Source organism: Suillus plorans, assembly GCF_016647745.1.
Source record: "Suillus plorans strain S12 chromosome Unknown HD556scaffold_6, whole genome shotgun sequence".
In the NCBI taxonomy this organism is placed as follows: Eukaryota; Fungi; Basidiomycota; class Agaricomycetes; order Boletales; family Suillaceae; genus Suillus; species Suillus plorans.
The window spans coordinates 579904-600055 of NW_024537390.1; the positions used below are offsets into that span (position 1 = coordinate 579904).

Here is a 20152-nt window from a genome sequence, read left to right on the forward strand (position 1 = left end):
CAATGTTCACTTGATTGTGAACATGTCAGGTGCCATGGGTCCTTGTATTCCTTATATAGAAACTGAATACTGTAGCTGACTGTATGAAAGCAACTGTCACGCGTCACGCAGAGCTGGTTGCGTTGCTAATTTGAACCGGGTCACGCATCACGGACGTCGAGTTGCTATGAGTTTATATGTCACGCTGGTACGAAAAATAACTACTAAGGCTCGTCAGCTGATACTGTAGGAAGTTTTTTGCCCCATAGTTCCCCGTTATTCCAAGCCCAGACATCCTCCGCATCTCCAGCTGCCATCAGAGTCTGATCTGCAGCTTGCTTGACCTCCGAAACCACATACCCCAGGTTCAAGTTGTAAGCTTTATCAATCGATATCCCGAGTGCATCATTGATCACGGCACTCAAAGGAACATTGGAGTCATCTTCTCGCATCTCTTCAACATGTTCCAATAATTCCTCGCTGTCGTTGTGAACTGTACCCATTCGGTTCTCGATCTCGTTGCGAAGTGCGTCGTGAGTATGGAGATATGTATTTAGAGCTGTGCATGATTGCTTGCTTGTTAGGCAGTCTCCCGAAAGATTCCATTCCTTTGCAATACACCTTTCCCATCCCTGCGAGTGTTTTTAGTTATCGAAGAAGCAAATTTCATCATTACGCACCTTTTTGACCAACTCGCGTCCTGCAGCACTCGTCATGAAGTCATAAACATCAACAAGGGCTGCAACTGATGCATCTCGCAGCACCGGCAGTGATGTTGTAAATTTTACTTGCTCAGGAACGAGTCTGCGAGAGATCTGATTGCTGTGGGCTTCAACAAGGAAATTCACTTGGTTTTGCTTGAGACGGTGCTTGATCACTCGATTCAGCCCGACATCAGCAGGCTGGAACTTTCCTGTACCTATTGGAAAGCCAACTTGAACATGAGTACCACTGCATCCCGAACCAAATATCACTCACAACTTGCAGGTACGAAGCATAGAAACACACATGGATACTTCTCCCAAACATAAGTACGGAAATCCTGGCTGGTGTGCACTGGGTAGCAGTCGAGGTAGACAATTGCATGCTGGTCATCATCAAGATCGGGATCTGTCTCGATAACCACCTTTCTCCATGGCTCAAGGATGTTCTCGATCCACTGGTAGTGAAGTCATTAGTGAGCCAAAATCAACGAAGAAGTAGCATTCACCTCTCGCATGGTCTTCAAGGTACTGTAGTGGCTCGTTTTCTTATCACTTTTTGCAAATGCAAAATGAAATCCACGCTCAATTGCATTGTTCATGCCGTGAGCATCATGTGATGGCAATGAACGCTCAGATGCACCTGCCCAAACTTGTTGAAATGGCAAGAAATCACCGTCTGCAGTGCTGGCTACAAGTAGCGAATAAGCACGTTTTTCGTCCTTAGCTACAATATCAACTTGTTTGGAGCCACACTCATGAAACGTGGTACTGCTATTTGGTAAGAGATAGCAGCCTACTTGGTCAAAGTTAACCACGAGCTATCACATGTAAGAACACCATCAAGATTGTATCAAGACAAAATTTACATACTTTCGGAGGTACGTTGTACCATTTCATGATGTAGACCAATCGAAAGAAACATTCTTCACAGGTTTCTTCAGCATCAGCTGGAAGATGGGCTGCTGCACGTGTTCCCTTCCTCGGACTCCAGTCCAACACACTCTCGAAGAACGACCAAACAAATTTCTGTTAGAATGATGTGAGTGGCATCCATCAATGTCATGGTTAACACACCTCTGAACATTTGAATTCAGTGAGTAGTAAGCCTGGTTCATGCTTTTCGATCACAGCGAGCATGATCGAGCGAGCAACAACAACACTGACGGGAACACCAGATGTCCTCAAACCTCGCAATGTGTCCGTGATCTCCTTCATGACTGCTGGGTACTTTGCAAGCACCCCCGTTTGTCCTGATCCTGCCAGTGCGTGACGTCGTTTGACATTTTGAATTGTCACGGGTGACCAACCACGTTTTGTTTCCTTGTCCAGCCATTTTTGGACGGTTCCCTTGTTCAGGTGAGAGAAGAGTGATGGTTGATCTTGAGCGAGCCTACTAGCAATTGTCTGTGCAGACCAGCCAACTTTCGGGGCAATTTGCTCTATGTGTGTCCAGAGGAAGGGATGATACCAGTTGGTTTGACGGTGTCATTCCTGCTTTGTTCCACCATTCTTCCCAGTCCGCTGATCTTTCCAATCCGAATCAGGCCTTGAAAGCTTTGCGAGATCCATTGTTGAAAGGCTGCTTGTTTGGGATTCAGCCCGCAAAACCTATATGAAGTTCATTTCAATACTCAGGTCAATTGAACAGCTGCTAGACTCACCTCGTTGACATTCTTTTGTGCTTTCTTCCCTTTCGGCTGAGTGGCTTTGATTCGCTCACGACGACGACGTTGACGCTCCGTTGCTAGGTTCTTCTTTCTCTGCTCTCGTGCTGCTTTCAGAGTTTCCTCCTCTCATTTCATCAATTCATCATCATCAGCTGTGATTTTTGCCAATCTCTCCCATTGCTTGGCTTTTTCTTCTTCGGTACGAAGTGGTTTCCATGCAAAGTCACTGAAACTCATTTGTTTTGTTTTCTGCAAATCGATTACGACAGGGAGGGTCGAGGGTCGAGGGTTTTCAATCATGCGAATAGTAACATGTTTGCATTGAACATTGAGCTCTAAATCTGACTCATGACCCTCAGAGTTCGAGTCTACATTGACAGTTGATAGTCTAGCATCCGTGTGAGGCGAGTGCGAAGCTTTCGAGCATTTTTTGGGATGTTCATCTACTGCTGAAATATGTATCTCTGGGGCAGGTCTTTTCGTACCGCCAACACCAGTCCTAACACACGGGTCAACATGAGCTGATCTCTTTTGATTGAGAATGAAATCTTACTGTCGTAGGTCCTTTGCACCCTGTTGTTGTGCAGCATTGATCAGCCGCTCAAGCCACACCTCACGAAGGAAGTCATGTTCAGAATCTTTTGCAAGTTTCTTAACTGTCTCCTTGAACATCCCAACCAGGGCTTCGTAACGTCTCCCGCGTTCACGGAAAGTGATTGTTCCACTTCGGCCAAGTTTATGGGTCTCAAAGCAGACCTCCAGGTTTCTATTGAATGCAAACCACACCCCTTCCTCCTCAACCATCTCTGTGTCGAGGCCGAAGTCATAGGAAGAATTAGGTGGGTCAAGGGGCAATGATTGTGGAAGATTTTTCAGGAGCCTCCCGAGATGTTCAATCCGTGATATCAACACCGAGGATGGACCAGGCATGGTGCCAGGAGCAAGTACAACTCAACCAGTATTGGACTCGTTTCGGGCCTTTCGGCTCGTTTGTTACTATAGTATTTTTTTAAGTAGTGGCAACTCCGCAATGACATGCGGCGCCGGGATGTTGACAGTTGCTAATTTTTGGCATGTCACGATGGTGAACTGCCTGGTTGCTTACCTGCTGAATGTGGCAACCTGTCACGCTCGACCCCCAGTTGCCTCCATACAGTCAGCTACAGTAATGATAATGGACTTGTGAAATCTAATATCGAGCGCGCGATTACTTATGTCCAGATGATGTCTACTAGCGACTCTAGCCACATATGAACAAATGTCACTTCGTCTCACATGACATCCTAGCCTTCTCCGCTGCATCTGGTGGTGTTATCAATCATGTAGTCTCTCTATTGATCAAGGTGAGTTTTTGTGTCCTAGCCACGATGTATTAATGTAAACTAAATTGCACAATAATCAGTCCGCTACCAGGTACAGCTAGCGCTCGTAATAATCCATGCGGTGTAGAGACTCATGCCTCTCATGGTGTGATATGGCAGTATTCACTAGGGAGTACACAGCATGAACTTGTAGCATCATTCTGTGTGCTATCCACAGCTATTCCTATATGAGGCGCAGCTTTCCCGCACAACGCGCAACATGCGCGCACACTTCCCGCACTTCACGATGTATATGCATGCGCGTGCTTTCCCGCGCTTGAGCGCCCTATAGCGCCAGCCATCTGGAAGCATCCATCCACTGTCCACCAAGCTCTCTAGTGCGTATTATTTCTATTTCTCTTATTTACATATCGTTCCACCTCTATTTTTATCATGAACCCTTACTTACATATATCTTTACATACCTCACTCGGTAGCGCTTCGGCTCCGTGTGACAGCGCTTAGGCGCCATACTTAAGCGCCAGCATTACATACTATGGAGAACCTTTTCTACCTCCCACTTACCCACTTACTACCTAGCAGAATATAGTTGAAATCTATTCTTTGACACCTCGCGCTCACATCTCTTGTTTTTCATCTATCATCACTTGAGCAAACTCACACTTACTCTCACTTGTTTCCACTCACGCGCGCACGCGCTTCCCGCGCCTCACGCGTACCTTCGCTTTCCTGCGCTTCGCATCAGTCAACCAGTAGCACCTTTAGCGCTCACTACTAGATCCTTGCTGCACTCACTTCCCCTTTAGGGTCGAATGCACTTGTCTTCTCAAGTATAGCAGACTAGGCAACGTGTGACCTCACAACATTTATAGATACAGTCTGGAGCCTCATTTGTTCCTCTCTGTATTGTAGTTTCTACAGCAGAATCCTCGTGCCCCCACATATATGGCTCGTTGTGGCTCTTGACACAAAATGCACCCACTCTTTGTCTCATTCTCCTTCATCGCTAATTCACAACCGTCGTCTCAACGGTCTCATGGCTACTGGTGGCAGGAAGAAGACTCGGAGTACTAATCAAGGCTGGTGGTGGGAAGAATTCACAGAGCACCCTGGCTACGAGAGCTCCGAACCTGCAGCGATGGTGCAGCAGAAGGCTAAAGTAATCTGCACCAGACAACTCGAGCATTATGTTGCAGCAGAACAGGCTCGTGATGAGCGTGAGGTACAGTTTGGATCGCGGGATCATGTACGAGATGAGCATGCAATTAAGAGAGCAGGTAAGCTTGAATTGTACCATCTATTTGTTTCTGACACTTTCTATTGTAGTATGGGCTACTGGGCAGCAAGATCCGCAACAGATTTGGCACATCAGCTGTCCGAAAACACTTCTGACACATATACGGGACTGTGAGCTACATGCGGAGAGTGTTTGGTCACGTGCACGAGGTGACCTTGTAGCAGAGGGCTTTCGCCTCAATCAAGTGATGCAGCCTATAGTGGTATACGCCACGCTATCTGCACCTCAGTTGTACAGTGATTCCTCTCAGATTACTGGGCCGTCCTCAGCTGTAGATTCAACTTGTCCTCCATCTTCTGCATCACCAGCTCTTGGTCTCTTTATTCCAGGTCTTTCAGCGCCATCTACCACTGCCTCTTTGGGTTTATTATCTTTACCAAGCCCGGCACTTGATTCTCGTGCACCCAGTCCTGCAATGTCTGATCTCAGGCTCCTTTCCCTTCCCTCGAAGCGCCAGCGCCTGAGCAATTCAGGTGCATATCGCTCTGTTTTGCAGCCCGTCACTGCTGGATCTATGTTATCGCCACTCATTGGACTTCACTGGCCAACCAACCAAACTTGGACTGATGCTGACCAGGCAGATTGGGAAGCAGGGTTAGCACGGGTAACTGCGAGTGCAGGATTGCCACTATGATGGGTTGAAAATCCAGAGTGGTTGAAGCTTTGTGATAGGTTTATTCCTTGAGCCAAAGCACCATCGTATGGTCGGCTAAGGTTCTTACAAAATGTGTCATGCCTCAAGTCCTTCGTGGTATCAAAGCCACTGCGAAAGAAGAATCTCGTGGTGCAGTCGGAACATTGCAATGTGATGGCTGGACTGGCGAGAATAGCCATCATTTGCTTGGTTTTACGATGACTGTAAAATGAAAGGTAAGCATTGCGGACAATCTTTTCCTTCTCACAACTGAGCTAACTGAAACTTCTTTGCCTTACTAGTTGCATGCTATCCGTGTCCATGATGCATCAGGTGATTCACGCAATGCTGAAGAACTCCTCAAGCAGATTATCAAATCGATAGACCAAGTCGAGAGCGAGTGGGGAGTGATTATTATTGCATGCACTACTGATGCATCTGGAGAGTCTCGTAAGGCTCGGCGACTCCTTCGTGCAAAGTTTCCGCACTTGGTAACACCTGACTGTCTAGCTCATCAGGTAGGTTGTTGATGCGAGAATAGTAGTATGCGAGTTAGCTTCACATTTTATTTTTTACAGTTTAACCTCATCGTGGGGGATCTCTTCAAAGTCAAGGATGACTATGGGCAATATGGTGACCTCGCACAAGATTTGATTACATGGCTTCGTAGCAAGACCCACATTCTCGCGCTTCTTCATGAATTGCAAATCTCAACCCTGGGAAAGACATTATCCATCATTCGTGCTGTTCTCACTCGATGGTTGTCGCATTATTTAGTGTACCGGCGACTTTTGGATGTTCGACCAACTCTAGAGCTATTGATAACGAAGCATGAAGCAGACATACGGTCTACAGGTGATGCTCGTTCGCGAGCAAAGACCTCAGCTGCCATCGCGACAATAAGAAATCCAACATTCTGGCATGCAATGGCTCAGTGGGGATATTTTCATTGCAACATAATGTAATTTTAACTGATGCTGCACTACCATTTAGATGGAAAAACCTTTTGGAGCCAATTGCCTTGATGACGAATATTCACCAAGCTGCCCACTCGAAACCTGAGCATATTCCGATCTCATTTGGGTTTCTTTACTACTGTTACTCAAGAATTGGTGATGAATCTGACCTTGTGGCTCGAAATGCGGTCCTCGAGAGTGCCGAGCGTCGCTGGGCTCAAGTTGATCAAGAAGTCTTCATTGCTGCTGTTATCGTTGACCCACTGTACAAAGACAAACCATTCAGCAACATTCCTCTGACAACATGTGCTGGGCTAATGTCCCTCTTCAGTCGCCTTTGGACACGTTTTTATGGCGGCACACCACCACTCGAGCTTTTTACAGATCTTGATAACTATTTGAAAAGTTTGCCTGAGTTCCAGCCACTCGACATATATACACGGATCTTAGTATCCTGCGCAAATGACCAGGTAATCTGTCTACTAGAGCTGTATTCTTCTGTATCTAACCTATTTCTGCCAACAGGGCATACCGGTTGATCCTCTTGATATTTGGGATGGATTTTCGCATAGCAACTCTGAAATCAAGCCACTCCAGAAAATTGCTCAGTGAATTCTCTCCATCTGTCCAAATTCTGCTTCATGTGAGCATCTTTTCAGTATCTTCGGTGCAATCCTCATGAAATGGCGAAATCAGCTTTCCACCCAGAATCTCATGCTACTTGCAGAGCTAAAGATGTACCTCCACGAAGAACATGTTTACACGGGATCTGTCAGGAAGTGCCTCAAACGGCGCTACTGCCAGAATACAACCAGTGAGGTCAACCAATCAGCAGAATCATCTTGTGTAACTGTAGAGGATGATGCAGACTCTACCTTTGTTGATCCCCAGCAGACAAGTAGCGAAGTTCACGGGCACAGAGGGCTACGGCAAATTGCTGCACAATTGATTCAAGCTGTTGAGGATGAGGAGTCATTTACGACCTCCGAGATTATAGAGGCAGTCGCTAATCCTTCAGATTTCCAATGAATTCCTATCAAAGATCTCTTTGATTTCTCTCGTGCTCAAGACTGGCTGGGATCTTTCTACCAAACAGCCATTCGAGGCTTAGATGCTGAGATTGAGTTATACGAGCTGTTAGATTTGGATGCCGAGGGTATTGACGACCCAGAATTTCCACAGGCAGATGAGATTTTGGACGAGTAAAAACTTGAATCGTTTAGGCAGGCCTTAGCCAATCAGATCAGATTATATAATGTTTTCCCTTGGACTCCTGGTACCATAGCTATTCACGTTCACCCGTAGACATAGAGACGTTCACCAGTGAACGTTCACCGACTTTTGTGAACCTTCGGCGACCGGCAGAACACTGGTTGTAGCACTATTGTGATATGAAGCCGAGGCCTGAGCCCTAAGCCAAGCCTGACCAAGCCTGAGCCATTGGGGAGGGCCTGGCCTGCAATCTGAAGGAGCCTGAGCCCTATCAAGCTGAGCTGTAGCCCTGGCTTTTGAGCCAAGCTGGGCCATGCACATCACTAGTGATATACAATATATGTGTGACGGAGGAAGTAGGTACAGGTACAGCCAAATGCACCATTCGCAAATGAGGCTTGTGAGCTAGTGTCATATCCCGCATTCCAGACCTACATCTGGCAATGTTCCCATGCCTCATCCGGACCTCTGGACCTCCTGTCCATGTCTCCAGTCCTCTATCTGTCCAGATCCCTGCACCTCTGCATATCCACCCATCCAGATCCCTGCACCTCCGCACATCCACCTCCACATATCTACATCTGGACCCTGTATCTCTGTACATCAAACCTCCATACCTCCGCAGCTAGCCTGCATCATTCATCCTTTGTCCCATTGCCCTAAGCATGTTCTGTCCAATTCCCAGATCTGATATCTGGATGCCTGATCTGCTATCCACCTCTCAGGACCTCCAGATCTAACCTATACTTCATATCCGAACTGAAACCTTAAATAAGCACCCATCCCCTTATGGTAATCACCTGTCTCTGGTCTTTGGTTATCTCTGTTTCCGTTTTGCTTATTGATCTTTGTATGAGTTTCATCTCCAAGTTCATTTCCTATGATCCATTGTAGATGAGAAATGTATAGGGTAGGAAATTGGGTGGTATGAGATATACTCAAGTAGTCCTCTGTGCGTGAGCTAATGTCGGCCCAAGGAGATTGCTACTGCGAATGTTCCTCTAAGTATATAAAGGAGGGAAACACTGAACCAGGCGCTTAGTCAAGCCTGGTAAGGCACACGATGATGAGCGACGACATGTGTGGGTGGTGGAGTGAAGCGACTCTTAATGAGTCGGAAAACAAACGGACAGAGATTCTAGTAATGTATGATGATGGGCGCTCATGTGTACTTTAGTTACTTAGTATCAGTCCGCAGATACAACAGAGATTTTAGACTTAGAGTCCAATGATGTGCGGGAAGAAAGATGATCATTATACAGCAAGGCGGGAGTATATATATTCTATGTAGGTAATGGATAAGCGCTGTCAAGTGCTAAAGCGAACCGGGAGATGAAGTGAGTACGTGATAACATGTAATATAAGGGTCCATGACAAAACATATGGAATATGAGCATAAGCACTGGAGATATGTCAGAATAAATGGAATTATGATAGGAATACGCACCGACAAACTGAACGGACATGGAATGGATGGACGGAGAATGAGTGATGGAACCAAAGATGCGCGACCGAAGCGCTCGTGCGCACAAGTGGCTGATGAAGCGCCAAGTGCGCTGAGATGAGATATGAGTTGCGCTATATTTGGAAGTAATTGGGACATTGGGAATTTAGACCTCTATGAGGACACAGAGATATCAGTCTCTACATCTCATAGGAACTTAGCTTCTGACTGTCCCCAGTCAGCGCACATAGGGGTGGATGGACTTAGCAAATTTTCGATGAGGAAAGTCACGTGATCATGGGTGAAACACACCAAATTGGATGTGGAGCAGGTCCACTGCAGTTGTGTGAGCTGTGGTGAGCGGCACCATTGTGCTGACATAATGTGGTTCATTTCCGGCATAAAAGCTGGCCACGTGTTGCGCTTCTCTTCTTCAATTCAATACTCCATCACATTTTCGTGATTATCATCTATACCATCATGTCCTCAACCATTTTTGACCCTGCCATGCTTACTGCTTCCCCCACTCCCTCTCCTGAACCTGAGGAACACCCTCAACATGAGGGCAACACATCTTTGAATGATGCCACTCTGGACGATGTGTCTCCAAAGGAGCCACAGGAGTCCAACGTGGATCAGATCGAACAGTCCTGGGCTGCGGTTCTTAACACAATGCGCATCTACGTGAAGATGTGCCCTCCCCTGAAACCACAGCTCTTGGAGGAGCAAGAGTCGTGGCTGCGCGACTGAAATGCTGCGATGGTGAGTTTTTATCCTTTTCTTTTCACTTACTTGTGTACTGATTACCCTTTCTAGGCTGATATGACCGCTGTTTTTGAATGAGTGTGCGCCGTGCAGCTGCACGTATCAATCAGCGACTCTGATGCGGTTGAACTTGCAGAGGGTAAGGTTGCCGCCAAAGCGCTGACAAAGGCTGTTCAAGCGTGGAAGGAGAAAGTGGCAGAATCTGCCGTTACTGCGCATCCTGCGTGCGCCAAGAAGGAGAAGATTGCTGAGGAGCCAAAGGCAACAGAGAAAGGAAAGGGAAAGGAAGTCGTTGGTGCCATAGAGTCGACTGAGAAGGCAACAGAGGACTCGACTTCGCCTGTGGTAGTAGACATGGGTCGACCAGTGAGTTTCTACTTTTTCTTTTTGGATTCGGTTTATGCTGATGCATTGTAGAGACTGACATCTCTGTGGCCTCATAGAGGTCTAATTTTTGATGCACGTATTAATGCTAATCATTACCCGAATCATCCCCTATCATATCTGACTCAATACACACCAAACCCGAAAACATCGGACATCGGACATCGGACTTCGGACATCGGACTTCACGCATCAGACATTGGACATTGGACTATCGGACTATCGGACTTCGTGCGCACTCATCCTACCTATGTCCTGTCTCATTGTGCTAGCCCCACTAGGTGTGTAGTTACTTGTTTTCACATTGCTAACATTGTAGACCACATTATTACATGTCTGCAGCACCTCATGTCTTATTACATAGGACATCAGACCCGAAAATATTGCACTACTACTTTTGCCTATAGGGTTCCGGACTTCTACGTATCTACATAAATATTGGACTCCCCATAGCATCATCATCATCCAAGTAGAGGAGAGCCGTTCTCCGACACTTAGGGGTCAAACCCAATATTTTGTAGTTCTTAGTTGACATTGCGAATATTATCATTCCTTCACTGCCTGTATCCGTCATTGTTATTATTGCGCATACCACTCACTTTTACAATGCTCACTATCACGTTACTATTAGTTTCCGATACCCCAAACCCAAACCCAATAACCCGAATCCCCGAAAACATTGGACCCACCACTTTTGCATCGGACATTGTAATTATACCTTCGGACATTGTTTCCCGCGCTCAGACTATTGACCCCACATCACTCACTGACCCCCAAAACTATTCCCAGACTGCAGACCCCTGGGTTGGACGCACTTGTCCCACAAAGTATAGCAGACTAGGCAGTGCAAGACCACAACATAAAGATATCAGTTTGGAGCCATCTTTGTATAGCCCCACTCTGTGTTGTATTCCTACAGCACGCTCGGGTTCATCTTCATTGGGTTCTTCGACATCTTCATCAGCTAAATGATCAAGAGTTTTGTCGTCTTTACCAGTGATGCTTGTCACCATGATGCGCTCGTCACTGCACGGGAAATAAGGAATGATGTGGAATGCCGCATAGCGCAATTTAGAGATAGCACCGTCCAACTTGACCAGCAGATATGAGCCTCCTTTTGTGCAGCGCACTACAATCATCAGTCCCAAGTATTGCGGCTTCGTCTTCTTGCTTAATTCATATTCAACCTTCGAGTTGCGCACCAGCACCAAAGTGCTGGGCGCATGGTTGTAATTGCGGATTGTTGCGTGAAAGCACTTCTAGAAGTCGCAAATAGACACATAACACACTTTCATTACCTTGTCTCTGATAGCGGTGAGATCCTCTATGTGCTTCTGCAACTGGCGTGCGCGCCATGGGATACGTTCTGCAGTGGTGAATGCCGCGTGCACTGGCATCAGCGCTAAGAACGTCGCTTCTGTTAGATCAAAAGGGAAGATTGGCTCTATGCCATGCACCATAAAATAAGGTGATAAACCCGTCGCTTTGTGCATGGTGATGCGCTCAGCCCAAAATACAGAGTGAATGACTTGATACCAATGAGTATCATCTCCATTGCAAGTTTTAATGATGGCCTCCCGGACATCACAGTGTTGGCACTCTACTACACCATTTGCTTGCAAATTATAGGGCGATATGCGGATCAGATGGATATCATATCTTTCCATGAGCATGTCGGCGGCAAGTCTATAAGTGGGTGCATTGTCAGTAATGATCTCCGTGATAGGACCCCATCAGCATAGGAGCTCTTCGTATATGAATGCCATAAGCGACTTTGTATTTTCTTTATGCAACATGCGCCATTCGGGATATGACATGAGCGCACAGCGCGCTTGCACTAGATATTCGAATCTGCCTGCTTTGGGCATCTTCATCATATCGATGTGTACCCTGCAAAACAAACCTCCAGGCATCGGTACCATCAGCAGCACATGAAGCTTCAGTGTCTGCCTGATCGGGTATTCATGACATGTGCACGTATACCATTTGATGTCATCGTCTATGTGAGGCCACCAGAAGCGCAATAGCAGCTGCGAGCGAACAGCGTATATACCCTTGTGCCCTGAATTGTCATGTGCTTGTTTCAGAATCTGGTAGCGCTTATGTGGCTTTACCATGAGCTGGTGTTTGCTGTTCACTTCATGGCACCAAAGGTTATCTTCAAGGACGAAGAAGCACACCACGTTGTAGATGAGGAATGTGTAGAGTAGGAAAATGAGATGCACTCAAGTAGTCCTCTGTGTGCGAGCTATATGTCAGCCTAAGGGGATTGCTACTGAGAAGGTTCCTCTAAGTATATATATGGAGGGAAACACTGAACCAGGCGCTTAGTCAAGCCTGGTAAGGCGCACGATGATGAGCGAGTGAGAGTGACGTGAAGCGCTAATGAGTGACGACGAGCGACAGTGAGCAATGATGAGCAATAATGTGTGCTGAGCAGATGCGATGCATGTGTGTGGGTGGTGGAGCGAAGTGACTCTTAATGAGTCAGAAAACAAACTGACAGAGTTTCTAGCAATGTACAACAGCGGGCACTCGTATTGTACTTAGATACTTAGTGTCGGTCAGTAGATATGACAGAGAACTTAGACTTAGAGTCCCACGATATGCAGGCAGAAAGATAGATTATTATACAGTCAAGCACGAGTATATATACTAAGTAGCATTAAGCACTAAAGCGAACTGAGAAGCGAAGCGGATACATGATAACATGTAATATAAGGGTCCATGACAAAACATACAGAATATACTTGTAAGTGCCGGAGATATGTCAGAATAAATGGAAATACGATGGGAATACGCACTGACAAACCGAACAGACATGGAATGGATGGACGGAGGACAAGTGATGGAACCGAGGAAGCGTGCGCTGATGCGCAACTGAAGTGCTCAAGTGCGCTGAGGTGAGATATGAGTCGCACTATAATTGGAACATGATTGGAACATTGGGAATTTTAGATCCCTACAAGCCCACAGAGATATCAGTCTCTACACCAATTGGGGTAGTGCTTGCCATCTTTGCCAACTTGTAGCAGGATATACCCGATCGCAACGCACAAAGTGTCAACTGCTAGGATGACCTTACAGCCGCTTTCATAGTCTATCCGCTGAAGCCTGGGCAAATCTAAAACGGAGTCCTTGAGCATTTGCATTGCTTGACGCTGCTCTTCGCCAAACTCGAATGGAACATCTTTCTTGGTCAGATTGATCAGCGGGTGCACGATGCAAGAGAAATTATGAATGAAAATATGCAAGACACCGCATGTACCTAGGAACCCGCGCACATGCGACTGGTTCTTTGGTTCAGGCCAATCTCAAATCTTTTGTACCTTTGATTTGTCAGGTATGTGCCCTTCAAAGGTACACTTGTGACCGACAATGGTCGCAGATGGTGCGGCTAGCACAAATTTCGTTGCGGATACTGTTGCGCCTACGTTTTCTAGACGCTGCAAGATGCGGTGTAGAGACTAATATCTCTGTGGCCTCATGGAGGTCTAAATCCCCAACGTCCCAACCACTTCCAATTATAGCGCGACTCATATCTCATCCCAGCGCACTTGGCGCCTCATCGGCTGCTCACGTGCACGAGCACTTCGGTCGCGCATCGGCACGTGCATCCTCGGTTCTGTCGCTCGTCCTCCGTCCATCCATTCCATGTCCATTCGGTTCATCGGTGCATATTCCCATCATATTTCCATTTATTCTGACATATCTCCGGCACTTACACTCATATTCCATATGTTTTGTCATGGACCCTTATATTACATGTTATCACGTATTCGCTCCGCTTCTCGGTTCACTTTAGCACCTGACAGCACTTAACGCTACTTAGTATATATACTCGCACTTGACTGTAGAATGATTATCTTTCTTCCCGCACATCATTGGACTTCAAGTCTAAATTCTCCGCCATAGCCGCCAATTGCTATCAGAATATCTAAGAATACTTGAGCACTAGTTGTCGCGTCCTTCTAGAACCTCTGCTTATTTGTCCTCTGGCTCGTTAGAGTCGCTCCGCTCCACCCACATGCACACCATTGCACTTCATTGCTCAATAGCGCTTATCAGCACTTTTGCTCATTCGCGCTTTGCTCATCGTGGCGCGCCTTATCAGGCTTGACTAAGCGCCCAGTTCAGTGTTTTCCCTCCATTTATATACTTAGAGGAACCTTCTCAGTAGCAATCCCCTTGGGCCGACATTAGCTTGTGCACAGAGGACCATCTGAGTTCATCTCATACTACCTATTTACCTACCCTTAACTTTGCGCGGGATTGGAAAATGATGCGGGGATGCTCCTTAAGAGCAATAATTGAGTGCTTGAAGTGTGCACACTTTGCGGCGCTTCAGGAAGCATGCGAGAATGAATGAGACAAGACGAAGGAAAATACCAGTAATGGGGGGTATGTAAGGTACTGTCTCCCCGCGGATAATGCAGATCATCAAAAATTAAAAACCCTTTTCTTCTTTCGCTTTTGGTGGGTGATCCAAACATGGAAGTCTGCTGGTGCAGCGCTTCACCCAAGGTAGCGTCAGAATGCGCAGCTCTTTGCGCATGTTGGGGTCAGTAACCAAAATATCTGTTAAGACCATGCACAAAGGGTAGGACTGATTCCAAGGGGCTTGGCTTCAGCTTGTGCGCTGCGCCCCTTACCCGAGTATGTGCCCTTAATTTCAGAATGACCTCCGGAGAAAGTCCAAGGACATCCAAAGTGTGGGAAAGTTCGAAAGGACTTTCCGGACGAGTGCAAGAAACTTCCGGATGAGTGTGGGAAACTTCTGAAGGAACTTCCAGAAATTACAATGAAGTTTTGTCCTGATATGGATATGTGTAATGGCTACTTAGGACAAGTCCTAAGTAGAAGCAAACAGAGGAAAGGCTGCAAGGACAAAGTCCGAAGCAGAATAGGTCCGGAGGACTGCGGGAAAGTTCCGGAGGAACTTCCGGAAACTCAGAGGAGTTCAGGATTGGAGGAGCAGAGGAGTGGAGGAGCAGAGCTCCAGCCTAGGGAATTTCTCCCTAGGCCTAAGGTGGATGTTTAACAAGGAAGGACCTAGTTATGAGGACTTAGTGTGAAGGCTAGTGTGAGGACTTATATGATATTCAGACTAAGGAAATACAGGAGTATCTACAGGAGTTTATATACTGGAGGTAAGTCTGTGCAGATCAGTAAGCAGAGGGGCAAGGCTATATATGAGCATGTGGAAATATATTAGTAAGTGAAATGGATCATAGGAAATGAACTCGGAGATAAAACTCGTACAAGGATCAATAAGCAAAACGGAAACAGAGATAACCGAAGACCGGAGACAGGTGATCACCATAAGGAGATGGGCACTGATTTAAAGTTTGGGTTTGGATATGAAGTATATGTTGGATCCAGAGATCCTGAGAGGTGGATGTGCGGAGGTGCAGGGATCCAGACAGATAGAGGACTGGAGACATGGACAGGAGGTCCGGATGAGGCATGGGAACATTGTTGGATGTAGGTCCAGAATGCGGGATATGACAATATCTTGCTCCCTGTCAGGGAGATCAAACGTGCAGCAAGTAGTCAGCTTAAAGAACAAGCAGCCGAGAAGAATCTTGAAGCTCGCGAGTGGTATGACTTGTACTTGGAAGTACAGCGGTCCCCCTCCAAAATCGAGCGGTACGTTCTCGATGATGCTGAGCGTCACATCCTTGTTGGTATTTACTGATTCCATGTTTAAGCAATGATCTGACCGCAGACCAACACTGAGCGATTTACATACAGCCACTAGCATTACGATGACTTCAGCACCTTGATCTAAGACACAGGTGACTATTTGCCCTCCAATTGTGGTTGCACAAATGCAGCGCAATGGTGCAAAATGGTCTGCTACAACTTGGTCATCGTTGCTTTGAAAGTGCTTGGCATCATAGTCGCACATCCATTTGTCTGAAACCGGGTGTCCTGTTAGCTCGTTGACTGCGCTTATCAGTGTCCTTGTCCTTTAAGCCATGTGAATACCGATATGATGCTGTTTTTGCCGAAGTTGATGCCGTTGGTGTTGTCAAATCTGCAGGGTCAGCATCAGGTATCTGACTTGTGTTTGACAAAGATTTAGCTAGCTTTATTTAATGTATAATATCAATAACATGTATCATAATTGTAGATCACATGATAAAGGAATAGATAGGCAGACTATATTTGTGGGATCTCCCAAAGCTAAAATATTGACAGGTCTATGGTATGTAATTGTAATTTACTAGCACAGTGGTATGTTATTGGCAGATGTATCTATCATTGTATAGCTAGCTTCCAATGGGAGGATGTCTAATCACTAACAGTGTGCCTGGAAATGATATTGGCTTATAATACCTTATCAAGATGCTAGTCTTCAACTAGATATGTCTGGTTTTAGATAGGTAGCTTCTGATTACAGATGTTGTCATCAATGACAGTGTGGTATGGGATGGTACAGGATGGTATTGGATTATCATGTCATATCAAGATGTCAATGTACTATCAACCATGCCTGCGATTATAGTGGTAGCTTCCAATGGTAGGGTATATAATCACTAACACTATGCCATGGGGTGATACTGAATTATATTGAATTATTATGCCTATTCAAGATGCTGCCTGACTACTGAGTGTATCTAGCTTTAGATAGGCAGCTTTCAATGTTGGAAGCTACCATTAATGAAAAAATGTCAGGACATAGTATTGAGTTATCATTGCCCTATCAAGTTGCTCATTCTCTACTGAGGATGTCTAACTTTAAATAGGTAGATTCTAACTGTGGAAGCCACCATCAATTTCAATGTGCTGCAGTATGACATTAAATTATCATATCACTGACAGTGTGCTAGTGCACAATAACAGGTTATCATCTTGTAGTAAGGTGCACCTAATATGTCTAGCCTTGTATAGTAAGCTTCTAATGATATAATCTACAATCACTAACAATGTGTCAGCATGTGATACTGAGTTATCATGCTACAGCAAGCTGTTGAAAATCTATCAGATATAACTAATGTTATATGGGTGGTTTCTGATGGGGCAAGCACTGACTGTGAGTTGAGCACTGGCACTACATTATCAAGCCATGACAAGGTGGCTTCAGTCGGCAGAGAATATCCACCATTATAGGGGCAGGTTGCAGTGGGGGAAGCCATTCCTCACTGCAAATTGAGCTCTGACACTACATTATCAAGCCATGACAAGGTGGCCTCAGTCAGCAGAGAATATCTACCATTACAGGGGCAGCTTCTGATACCAGAAACCATTATCAATGGTATTAAATCGAGCCTCTGACATTTGGTTATCTCGCCAAAGCAAGTTACATATAGCTTCATATAGAAAGCCAACATCAATTGTATTAGAATACAGTACAGTTACAAAAACAATGACTAATTGGTGCCAGTAGTGGCTAGCAAAGCAGCATGTTTGGCTCAAATCTTGAACAGCGCACTGTTTTTGCTTATAGTGCGCTGTGAAGAAGAATTAGGGAACATGTGACTATGAAAGATGTAAATGTAGAGATTGGAGCTGACGAGATGCATTACGAACCTCGTCCACCACGTCATCAAGTCAGTAACTTCCTCAATCTCGTCAGGATCCTCTAGTAAGTCAAGAATACTATGATAAAAATTTTCTGAGTCCGTAACTGTGTCGGTACATGAAAACACTGACGACGAACTTAAGGAAAACTGAATCTGAAGGAGAAATCAGCAGGGGAAGGCATGCATAATGGAATCTGCATACCTGGGTAGCAATGTAAGCTAGAGAACCTTTAGTCATGGATTTCATACCATGCAAGTAAGCATTACTGGAGTGCGTAGCCTTTGGCTCCCTATCCACCGAGCTCGGAGATGTAAAGACGTGTTTAAAGCCCTGTATATTGCTTAGAGTACGAAATTTATTGGCAATGAATCGAAACTTACGAAAATTAGTATCTCACTTTTGAGTAAACCCTTCCATGGATCATCAGGATCATAGTTGTATCCAGAATATAAGAATATGAGCCATTGATCACCACAGACGGCAATTTCACCACTCTTCAGACTCTGCTTGGTTCTGGGTAGGGTTATGATGGTTAGTCAATATGATGGCAGCAAGGACTTACTCTGCGTTTGACCAGTCAAGGCCCGCAGGGCAGAGCAATCTGCTGGTTACTTCATGGTTGAACTCACGGTCCAACTTCATATTTTGGGAGAGGGGTGGTATGAGTGGCTGTCCTCTGGGCACAAGCCACTTGAGGACAGCAGATTTTAGGGTCTTTGTATCATCGCCTCGCGCACCAGAGGCTCCTTTCCCTAGCTGCAAACAATGAGTACTATGATATTGCAGAATAAAAACTTACCAGTTCTCCCACATGAATAATATCCTCCTCATCGCCATCCGTTAAACCGGCAGTCAGAAGAGCAGGATAATTGCACAGGGCAAACACTGTCTGACCAAAATCAAAATGCCGGCCGTGAAGAGCAAGGGGGTTAGATGAAGTCCTGTGCAAGACAATGCAGAAGGTACTGTTAACCAAGTGAAATATAACTTGCCCTTTTTTGCGTGGACCTGAATGGAGTGCGGAACCACAACACTTGCATGAAGGATTGCCAGCTTGATTTTCGTCATCAGTCATGACAAGTTAAAATAAGCAAGCAGCTGAGATACGTGGAGTAAATGAGACCTTTATATATCTCCAGTTCAAACACGCTATTACCCCCAACATCCACCACTATTGATATTGTAACACTGTTGTAGCGCTAACCCGTCAGCAATACTATGCAGTGCATTACGTCAGCCACAGCACTATCCACATGTTGATACATAAATCAACTGTTGTGGTAACTATCAGCATCATAATGCCCATCAATATAGCTGTTGAATATCGAACACCTGACTCACCTTCTCAGGAGCGTTTACCATTGGACTAGGACGAAGGCAGTGAGGGGAGGACTCTATGATGTGTGATGTTGTGCTACACTATGAACAGAGTTTGGCTATGTGCGCGTGTCGCTGACTAAGCTATGGCTATCGCCGAAGGACCAACTGCCTCTTGTCTATGTCTCTTCTCTTGGTCTATGCCTTGGGACCCCTGGTCCATGCACCCCCCTAAAAAACAACCAACGCCGTCCTCGGCGTTCTTCCTACTAGCACTTCTGTTATCCTATTCGTTCTCTTCTTCATCTTCTTCGTCTCTTGTCTGTTCGTTCTCTTCTTCATCTGTTTCTTCTCTTGTTTGGTCTTCTCTTTCTTCTTCGTGTCCTTTCTGTTTCTCTGATTCTTTCTCCGTTCTGTCTTCTGTATCTGCTTCCGTGTCGCTGTCTCCTCTCTCTCTGATTCTGCGCTCATGCGCTTCTTGTTCTCTTGCTAACGTTGTTCCCGTTCTCGGGGTGAACGCTCTGAGTCGTCTTGCACTAAACTCTCCTTGAACCGGGATTCCGTTCAGTGCTTCAAGCTTGTACGAGTTTAGGATCTTCTCTCGTATACGCCTTGGGATTGACCACTTTGGTATGAGCTTTCGTTCTGCTTTGAACGTATAATCTAAATCATTGCGATATACTTGAACTAGTTGTCTGATTCGAAATATAACCTCACCTGGCGCGCGTTGTAGCAGCTTTTTATCAAATGCTGCTTTCCTCTTGATTGCATGTCGTACTACTTCGTCATATCCATCCAACCGTTGTTGTTCGACGTATGTTATTTGCGTTAACGGGTCTGAAGTGCGTGTCGCCGACGCGCTTTCTTCTATACTCGTCTTCGGCGTGTTGACTACTAACCCTAAAAGAAGTTCTTTAGGAGAAAATTTCAGCGTTGGCAAT

At 45.8% G+C, this 20152-nt stretch overlaps 5 protein-coding genes across 5 annotated transcripts; 3 read left to right on the forward strand and 2 right to left on the reverse strand.

The window, feature by feature from the left end:
* Window positions 1-203: 203 nt before the first annotated feature.
* HD556DRAFT_1304341 (uncharacterized protein) lies at window positions 204-3280 on the reverse strand (the record flags this gene model as incomplete). Its single annotated transcript, XM_041299670.1, has 10 exons — window positions 204-611; window positions 660-898; window positions 988-1138; window positions 1190-1501; window positions 1554-1709; window positions 1758-2122; window positions 2189-2291; window positions 2345-2475; window positions 2578-2849; window positions 2904-3280. 10 exons carry the CDS (start codon window positions 3278-3280, stop codon window positions 204-206), a joined length of 2514 nt encoding a protein of 837 aa, XP_041165362.1.
* A 2203-nt stretch (window positions 3281-5483) lies between these two features.
* HD556DRAFT_1429770 (uncharacterized protein) lies at window positions 5484-6133 on the forward strand (the record flags this gene model as incomplete). Its single annotated transcript, XM_041304845.1, has 4 exons — window positions 5484-5583; window positions 5620-5641; window positions 5662-5827; window positions 5906-6133. 4 exons carry the CDS (start codon window positions 5484-5486, stop codon window positions 6131-6133), a joined length of 516 nt encoding a protein of 171 aa, XP_041165363.1.
* Window positions 6134-6148: 15 nt separating this feature from the next.
* On the forward strand, window positions 6149-7098 carry HD556DRAFT_1228363 (uncharacterized protein; the record flags this gene model as incomplete). The annotated part of the gene is made up of 2 exons (XM_041297216.1): window positions 6149-6537; window positions 6597-7098. The coding sequence occupies 2 exons, from the start codon at window positions 6149-6151 to the stop codon at window positions 7096-7098; spliced, it is 891 nt and encodes a 296-aa protein (XP_041165364.1).
* A 2597-nt stretch (window positions 7099-9695) lies between these two features.
* On the forward strand, window positions 9696-10397 carry HD556DRAFT_1438208 (uncharacterized protein; the record flags this gene model as incomplete). The annotated part of the gene is made up of 2 exons (XM_041305816.1): window positions 9696-9949; window positions 10091-10397. The coding sequence occupies 2 exons, from the start codon at window positions 9696-9698 to the stop codon at window positions 10395-10397; spliced, it is 561 nt and encodes a 186-aa protein (XP_041165365.1).
* Window positions 10398-17782: 7385 nt separating this feature from the next.
* HD556DRAFT_1429771 (uncharacterized protein) lies at window positions 17783-18969 on the reverse strand (the record flags this gene model as incomplete). The annotated part of the gene is made up of 7 exons (XM_041304846.1): window positions 17783-17849; window positions 17901-18046; window positions 18096-18224; window positions 18275-18407; window positions 18457-18646; window positions 18690-18835; window positions 18929-18969. 7 exons carry the CDS (start codon window positions 18967-18969, stop codon window positions 17783-17785), a joined length of 852 nt encoding a protein of 283 aa, XP_041165366.1.
* Window positions 18970-20152: the final 1183 nt, after the last annotated feature.